This window comes from Drosophila kikkawai, chromosome 2L, assembly GCF_030179895.1.
Source record: "Drosophila kikkawai strain 14028-0561.14 chromosome 2L, DkikHiC1v2, whole genome shotgun sequence".
In the NCBI taxonomy this organism is placed as follows: Eukaryota; Metazoa; Arthropoda; class Insecta; order Diptera; family Drosophilidae; genus Drosophila; species Drosophila kikkawai.
The window spans coordinates 9,821,066-9,830,074 of NC_091728.1; the positions used below are offsets into that span (position 1 = coordinate 9,821,066).

The 9,009-nt window shown below is 41.2% G+C and overlaps 1 protein-coding gene across 2 annotated transcripts; it reads right to left on the bottom strand.

The window, feature by feature from the left end:
• Positions 1-34: 34 nt before the first annotated feature.
• Positions 35-8,774, bottom strand: LOC108082217 (ATP-binding cassette subfamily G member 4). 2 transcript variants are annotated; one of them, XM_017177550.3, is made up of 8 exons: positions 8,701-8,774; positions 6,334-7,053; positions 2,571-2,688; positions 2,172-2,507; positions 1,872-2,110; positions 1,670-1,816; positions 1,102-1,611; positions 35-1,035 (listed from the first exon to the last, which is right to left on the bottom strand). In XM_017177550.3, exons 2-8 carry the CDS (start codon positions 6,857-6,859, stop codon positions 434-436), a joined length of 2,478 nt encoding a protein of 825 aa, XP_017033039.2. In that variant the 5' UTR covers positions 6,860-7,053; positions 8,701-8,774; the 3' UTR covers positions 35-433. The 2 variants fall into 2 exon arrangements, with proteins under 2 accessions (XP_017033039.2, XP_041631839.1); XM_041775905.2 differs by having other exon boundaries at positions 8,617-8,774.
• Between the last annotated feature and the right edge of the window lie 235 nt (positions 8,775-9,009).

The window sequence follows — 9,009 nt, forward strand, 5'->3', positions numbered from 1 at the left end:
TTAAAAGACCCTTACAATAAAAATACATTATAAATTTCATGAAAAAATTGGTTTTAATGATATTTTCAAAGTCATACTCGCAGCCGAAGCCCTTAAATCAGGCTTTTGTTACAACTAGTCAAAAATCGGTCATTAATACAATAGAAAAATACATTTCTTTATGCGCTATGCTAATAAAGTGGTCTATTTACAGTTCTTGATCTCGGTAACCGCTAGGTGTGTGTATGTTTTAATGTGGGTGTGTTCTATTATCCTTTGTTTCAATTATATATCACGATTTCCTTACGCTCTATAGGCTTCTTCAATCTTTGGCACAAAAGTTCCTCTTGTATAAATGCTTAAAAAAGAAACCATAAATATAAAAACAAATATTTCCCAGGCGACGGAATGTGGCAGGCTTCCTCGTTTTTTGTTTTCCTAGACCCTGTGTGCCTCATCTAAACAGTCTGAGCCGGAAAGACATGATGTAGAAGGCCAGAATTCGGAGGAAGATGAAAATTCCAAAGAGAAAAATGAGGGCCAAGTTGTAGTTTCCGTCGGCCATGTCCAGGTTCTTAAGTATATACTTGGGCACCACCAGGTGACAGTACATCTCCTGGCAGTCCAGGCGCTCACGATCATACCCAAAGATGGCCATCATGCATCCCTCCAGGCTGTACTTTAGGAACGAAATGTCGAACATCCAGCGCATGTAGACCGGGGCATCCTTCTCCATCAGAAAGAACCCGCTGAACTGCAGGAACGGGCAGATGAAGAAGGGTCCCAAGATGCTGCCTAGCTTGAGGCTCAGCGCCGCTCCCACTGCCAGTCCAATGCTCTGCGAAACCAGAGCCGTAATGAACACAATCAGGAAGAAGAGCCCGAATCGCCAGAGCTCCATGGGTTGCTGGGTCATTAGGTAAGTGGGCACTATAAACAAGGCACTGCAGATGATCTGGATGGGCAGGTCGGCTAAGGTGATGGCCACGTAATACGCCCGCAGGGAGTACCAGCGATTAAAGTGTTCCCTCGACACAATGGGGAACTCCAAGGGAACTGTAAGAAAATATTAATAATTAATGTTTTAAAATAAATATTGGAAATTAAGGTAGAGCAACTCACACTTTACTAGAATCCCAGAGAATGCACAGTACATCACGAACATGATGGTGTAGAAGATGTACCGAAAGATGTTCAGCGTCTGGGCTCCATCGTTGCCAATCCCAAAGTACAGGGTTCCGATTAGCAGTCCCGTGATTATATGGATGGCAAACCGCATCGTGGTGAGCGAACTATCCCGCCAAATCAACAGAAAGGTCCTCAGCAGCAGGATGCTCAGCTGGCGATAGAATGGAGTGGCGTAGATATTCTCCCGATTACATAGATGTGAAGGATCCAGTTCCAACGCCGGTTTGGGTTTCTTTTTTTTCTTTGGCTTGCAGCAGCTTCCGGTGACTTTAGCTCCTACATCTCCGCTTCCAATGCCCGCCGTCTGGCTGTCCCACACCCGCGAAGATAGCTCATTGATTGGTGTGAGTGGCTTAAAGGAACTGCCCTGCGGAAAGTGTGGCCCTGAGGTGGCCATTACGGGGGCTGTTACCGGTGTAATTATTCCAGCGGCCATAAGTTGATCTGAAAAATATAGTGGTAGTTAGAATTTTTTATTGTAAGATTTGACTTTATGCCTTACCAACTTTCTTCATGGCTGCCAATTGAGCCACTCTGGCACTCTTGTTCTGCCTGTAATCCTCATTACGCCCGCTGTCCATCAAAGCCACCATCTTCTCCACTTGGTTGTCATCCTCCGTGTCGTAGTCATGCGTTGCAATTTCCATTACTGTAGATTAATTAAATTAAACTTCACATCGCATGTAGTATCTTTTTAAACTCACAGTAATCCGCCGGATTGTAGGATTCCGGGCAGTGCAGATTGAGGGCGCCCAAGAATGGCAGTAAGTTCTGCGATCCACCTGAGTAGATGCACTGACCCTCGGCAATGGCATACAGGTGATCGAACATGGCAAATGTTAGGGCGCTTGGCTGGTGGATTGTGCAGATGACAGTGCGGCCCTCCAGGGCAAGTTTCTTGAGCAGATTTATCAGTTGATTGGAGGTCGAACTATCCAAGCCTCTACAGAAAGAAAATTAAATGAATTCAAGAGTTGTTCCATTCAATTATTTAGCTTACTCACGTAGTTGGTTCATCCAGAATCAATACCGGCGGATTGTTAACCAGCTCCAGGGCAATGGCCAGACGTTTCTTCTGACCTCCGCTTAGCTTGCCAGTCATCGTGTAGCGGTTCTCATACATCCCGATGGCCTCCAGGATACTCTTAACCCGCTCCCGTTTTTCGCTGTGAGTCATGTGTGTGCCGATCTTCAGATTGGCCGCAAAGTGCATTGCCTCCTTGACGGAGAGAAAGGCCTGAAGACTCGTATCCTGGCGGATGAAGGCCACGTTCGGCTTGAAGGCTTTCAGGTCTCGTCGATTGCCATTCACGCTAAAGTCACCCGTATAGCCAAAGGTTCTGGAATATAAATATTAAACAGATTAGAGAGAAAAATTAGAATTAATTTGAGGGTTGCATTACGTGTATCCTGAGAGGATATTGAGGAGGGTACTCTTTCCAGCTCCCGAAGGTCCCACGATGGCACTCAGCTCTCCTGACTTGAAGTATCCCGTCACACCCATCAGGACATCTTTGGTTTCTGTAAAGATTGGTTAAATCACACATCAATTAAAACTAATTTCTTATGAAACAGGAACCAAAGAAAAATGAGTGTTTAGTTATCAAAAGAGTTATCAAAAGCTATTGACAGGGCTTACTGATTATAATCCAGTTGAGTAAAGTTCCTTAATCAAAGGTAGACGTGGGTTTTCAAGAAATTCACGTTATTTTGATTATTCACATGCTATCTAGCACATTAAATCATGAGTAAATATGACGGTTTATTCATTTTGAGACAAGTTTACATATGCTTTCTCTATTGATCATATAAAAAAGGTAATTTATTCCTAATCTTCTTCCTAATCTTTTTATTTGCCGAAGACCGCAAGGAAAAAGGAGATATTATAATTGCAAAAGGTATTTTCTTAATCATTTCAGTGAATGATTTGAACGTCCATTTATTTGGAATTTGTGTGATAATTGCAGGGTGTCCCACATTCGCACATTGAACCAGCTCTTCGGTGATAAGCAAATCCCATTTCCCGCGATTAGTGTCGTTCAGGGCTGCCTATCGCGCATGCTCGCTTTTCATTGTGCTCCTTAGTTGGATGATAGTGCCATAAAGAACCTTAGTTTTAGTTTACCAGTAGATTGGGTTGCCTTATAAGTAGGTTCGATTACTCGGTATACATTGTAGTGAAACGTACGCGAACGCGGGTTAATCTGTCGATTAGCCATGGCTACTGGCCAATTTAGATTTCAGGGGTCTGTTCAAACACTTATCAATCCCTCCATTGTCGAATCTTATCGCTGCAAACTCTATGACTAAAATGTCGTTAAAGTGCCTTTACGTCTTTTTTAATGCCCGCGGGCCAGATGTCGAACCAGAACCACCACCAAGCCAACAGGTGTACAAAGAGGAATTTTATTGCATTCGCATTATGGCAGTGAAGTTGGACGCCTGCTTATCACGGTTTTGTGATGACCCTGTACTTGGTACTGCATTTTTCAAAAAGGGGGATTATGCGTAAGAAATAAGCCGGAATAGTGCATTGAACACCTGCAAGTTTATAGCCCTTTGCAAACTATATATTAAATAAACTTTAAATTTCAAAGAAAAATGGTTACAAATCATTTGTTGATATGGCTAAGGTCACTTAGAGGTAAAGTTATTCAAACGATTTCATTATCAAAATCTAACTAATACTCCACACTTTAAATATTTGTATAATTTTATCAATTAAAAGCTTCAACAAATTTGTAGACACGCAGAGGCCTGGCATATATTTCCGCTCATTCTAAACATTTCTTATTAAATCGTAGCGGAAACTGTCCTCAACAATTACATCTGAAGCGTGCTTAATAGAAAAGAGGAAGCTTACGGATCTCAAATCACCTGACTCATCTCAAAAGTCGGCTTCAAAGTCGGCCTCTTGATATATCTATATATATTCTTTACAGTTGTAGAAAAGTTGTTTAAGTATAATGACGACACGCGAGGAACAACGAGAATTCAAATGAAACAAAGAACAGATATTTCATTTAATGGAACTTAAGTGACATCAATTAAAACGTTTTCGTCTTTCTCATAAAGCCAAGAATTCTGCATTATTATGCTTAATCGGAAAGCTTTCGTATCATAAGCATTTTGTGTTTTATTATGCGTATCTATCTAGGGTATCTATGGTTCATTATCATTTATATTCCTTGTCCCCAATGGCATAATAATAATAATAGTAATAATATTTATCACATGTCCGACATGTGTCGTAATCAGAGTCGTAGTCATATTTGTGTACACGTATCCATGTACGATATATCGATTGGCTTTCACTAACTTCTGATTTCTATTAAACCAAAAAAAAATAAAATAAATAAATAAAAAATCAATGGTGAAAAATTCATGTATGTTTTTACTTTCCATTATCACTGCCTGGCCGGGTAGGTAAGTTGATAAAGGTAACTTGTAGATATGGAACACGAGTAGCATTGTAGCTAATTTGGGCTATGCTTTGTTGTCGCAGCACTACAAGTAGCCTTGGTCAAAGTTTTTTGTCTAGTAACTCAAGGAACGAACACTATTTCTGCGATTAGTGTAATATAGAGTAGAAGTATTATACAATATACAATAAATTCGTGAACAGCGAAGAATCAGTTAATTACTGTGTAGGTACTAAATAATAATAATAATAATAATAATAATAATAACTGGGCACATCAGTCTCGTTTTTCTTACTATAAACAAAGACTATTCATTTGGGAATTCATCGGAATCACCCTCGTAATATTTGCCTATGATTTATCGTGTGCCTAATCAGCGTGCGGCACGTGCCATAATTTGTATCAGGATCATAATCAGATACTTAAATGAGTCAGCCCATGACTCACCAGGGATACTTTGAGGGGGCCACCTGTTCAGGCAAATATCTAATTGGGGAAGCCTGCCTTCTATCTATCAGTGCGGGTGCAAAGTGAGTCACAGACCCAAAACATATTATATTTCCCTATTTGTAACCGCGATAAGCGGGAGTATTCACAAGAAGTATCAAGTAATTGCGATTGCGTAGTTTTATGCGTTTATCATAGGCATTGTAACTGTGGGATCGGCAATTGTAAACAAACAATAAAGCAGGAACACTCGCCGATATGCAAATAGGTTCCGTGAGTTATATTTAGATAAAAAGACCACTGACCCTCATATTCAGCCCTGACCATGCAACTACACTTCTTTCCTTTCTGCGTGTGCACAAGTTTAATTCAATTGAAGGAGCTCTTTGAACCCAATAATTTATTCAATCAGCCGCTTGTCAATATAGCAAATTGAAACTGAGACAGTTACATATAATAATAACAAAATTAAAGAAAATATATATATAAAAACAAAGCCATCTCAATTGATAAATTTCCTTTGTGTGTTCCGCTTGACGGACTTTATACAATATTTAAATCTAAAACCACGCGCTGATAATATTTGGTTAACATTCTACAGATTAGAGCAAATTCGTAGATTTAACGACTCTATCTGGAGAGTAATGAACCGAAACCGAATCAGATATCAGCGCGGTTGATTCAGATAATTGTTGGACCATTTGTATTCTGACGGTTTCATTAAAAACCCATTTTTGCCGGCCCGTACAAAAGATTAAAGTTGAACTGAACTGGTTAACTTTAATTGGGTTTACTGGACATTGCCGTATTCATATTTATTCAGACTGTCAACCCTTAATTATAACGGCCACCAGTGCGTGTATGGGACCAAGCTGCCAATTATATAGCCATGAGGCACATAAGCTTTTGTTTTTGCAATCTATATAAAGACTATATGTTTCACCGCCCATTTTTGAAGTGTCAAAATAAAGGGAATATTAAAACACGCCATGTAAACTTAAAGATTGTTTTCTCTTTCAACAAACAAGGTGTGATTTTGCGAAATTCTCTGGGGATATATTATATGTTAGGCAGTATTTTAACCAGACAGCAGACTTAACATAAAAAGTATATTGTTACTAAAAAGTCTGAAAAAAAACTGTTTTACTTTGGCTATAAAGAACCGGGCACATTAAAAGCACATTTTGGAATAATCCCCTCAAGAATAATACCCGAAATTAAAGAAAAGTTTTATAATTTCTAAATGTTAATTCTCTAATCTTACAACCCAGAAATACGAAATACCCCCTGATCTTACCCCTTTTGAAGACTCCAAATTTGGTGGTATATCGTATGCTCTCGAACCCAATGTTGATCTTCTTGATGGTTTTGTACTGTTCATGGGGGAAGATGGATCCTCCGCTGGTGCCAGTGGTGTTGGTAGTTGTAGTGCTGGCACTGTGCTGGGTCTCCTGGCTCTGGTGGCTGGTTTGACTCTTTTGGCTGTGTCCCGCCGGTGAGGAGAATGGTGTGGCGCCGCCCATGGGTGTGCCGTAGATGGAGGAGGAGCCGGCGGAGAGAACCGTATTTTCCGTCTCGGCCAGCGGAGCATCGTGCGACTTGGACTGCGACTTTGTGCCACCGATGTGCAAGGTTAGGTGTGGAGGTCGCTTGGAGGACAACTTCTTGGCGGGCACGGGCGTTGTGGGACGGGGTAATCCAGACACAGATCCACGGGTTGGTATGTTTGACTCCGAACTCGCCTTGAGGTTGCTCAGTCGGATGACATCACTGCCACCGGTCACGTTCGGCGACACCGCGCTGGCCAAACTCCAACTGGACATGGTTTCGGGATTCGCACGTTATATTCGGTTTGTGTATATTGTATATTTTGATAGCACTTTTTTTGATCTTTCGGCTTTTGGGGTATACCCTTAACCCGCTTTGGTTTCACTTTTATCGCTCGCTCTTTTCAGTCTGCCCGCTCCAACATTTTACGCTCATTTAATTTGCCCCTTCCGCTCGGTTCGTCTTAGGCCTGTTTTTTTATTGTTTGTAATTTTTAAGGCGCGTCAACAATTAGAATAAATAATATTTGTTTCGCCAAAAGTGGGAGAGTGTGCGTGCCTGGGGCTCATTTGAATTAAATTTTCGCTCACACGACCGTTTGTGTGTGTGTGAGAGTTCATTCCCCCAAGAGCGTGGAGCAAGGGGGGCGTCTAAGGGGCAACGAAGGGGCTGCGAGAGACCGGCATGCAGCCTATTTAATAAAAAGTCGAACTGTGCGGGGGCGGGGGCGGGGGCCGGGACTGGGGATAGGGCCTGCTCGCCTGTTGCTAATCGGACCATGCCTCCAAAAACTAGAATAGCGCACCAACACACATGGTGTTGCTGCGTCCATGTAAAGCGTGCCAGAGAGCATGCGAGAGCAGGCATAAACAATGTTTGTTGTTGCTACTGCTGCTCTCGGTGTTGGCCCCACAGATGGAGAGAACGGGGGAGATGCTCCCATGCGGTAGCCGCGGGGGAGGAAAGAACAAGACAGACGAGTGCGCTACCATTTATGTTCGGGCTTATCAGTTTAACGCGGCAAGTTGACTTTTGACCCTCTTTTAATGGTTATTGTCTAATTTTATTTTATATTATTAAATTAGTAAAGCAAAAATGGGCACCAAAAATTAATGTTTTTCAAACCTATTATCGTAATCAAATTTCTTTAATGTAATATATATTAAATAATCTTTATAGTCGTAATTAGTAATCCAATTAGTTATCTTTTATGTATGTTTATTTATGTTCTAGAAAATAATTTAGTTATTAATAAGCATCTTTTAAAACAGCAAGCAAAGGGAATATTTTCTCATTTTGTATTATTGCCACCATTTATATCCACAAAATATATATTTACACATTTTTTTTTTTTTAATTTTCATCACTTGTGACAAGCTTTTGATTATAACGAATATGCCCCGAATTTTGATATTGTTGTGTAGGGCACGCGAAATGCACTCAAAGCTTCTTCTTTATGATGCAAATACACATTTGCTTATATTTAGCACGTTCTCTCCACGCTCTCGCCTTTGTTTTGAATTTTTTTAAATAATTGAGACGCACTTTTAATCGCTCTTAGTCTCTTTTTTTATTCGTTAACTAAACTCCAAAATTAGTGAATTAGGTGAGAAAAACGTAACCGCTCTTCGACCAGCTGATATTTTCTTTATGTGTATGTGTGTTGGCCTAGCCATCGACTTATTGGCCCCTCCGTCATTCCACCGTCTTTCGCGATTGGCAACGTTGTTGTTGTTGTTGCTAGTTTCGCTATAGGCTCACCTACTAAGTATTTAGTATGTAGTTCTCACTAAAAAGTATATCAAATTCTAAGGCTTTCCAATGTTGTTGTTGTTGTTATTGTTGATTTTCTTCTTGCCTTGCGGCTTATCACTGTGCATGTGAGCGGGGCGGAAAAGAGAGGGGGGGGGCCGATAGGACAAAGGCTAAACCCCATGCCGTTTGTGGATGTTGCTGTTCCCAGTGCAATGTAAGCCACAAAAAATATTAAGTTCGATTGGTGAAAAATAAGTGATTATCACGGTGTTACTACAGCTGATAAGCGAAGTGCAGCCAGCGCATAGGCACACGCACTCACACACACGCACAGAGTGTACAATTAACTGTTGAACATTACCGCGCGTAATTATATAGAGGGATATGTGTATCGTTTACAGAACCGGAGAGCTGCGCGATCTTTAGCGGCCGTTGGCGCGGCACGAAATGAATTCAGGAAAGTTGAAAAATATGAACCAAGCTGATTAGCCCCCCCACTCTCCCCCATTGCTGTCTGCGAGAAAGATAGCAAGAAATACGAGAGAGAGAGAGAGCGCGCACAGCGAGAGAGCGTTTGCTATCAGCTGTCTTTTGCTAACCCCCCCAAAGCACAAGGCCCGAGGTTTCTGTGGTTCTGTTTATGATTTCGACGCCTTCTCTTTGCCGCAAG

Coding starts and splice junctions, on each gene's coding strand:
- LOC108082217 (XM_017177550.3), bottom strand. CDS start 6,859: ATGTCCAGTTGGAGTTTGGCCAGCGCGGTGTCGCCGAACGTGACCGGT. Junction 1,817..1,871: donor CTACAATCCGGCGGATTACT/GTGAGTTTAAAA, acceptor ATTAATCTACAG/TAATGGAAATTGCAACGCAT. Junction 1,036..1,101: donor CTCTGGGATTCTAGTAAAGT/GTGAGTTGCTCT, acceptor ATTTTCTTACAG/TTCCCTTGGAGTTCCCCATT.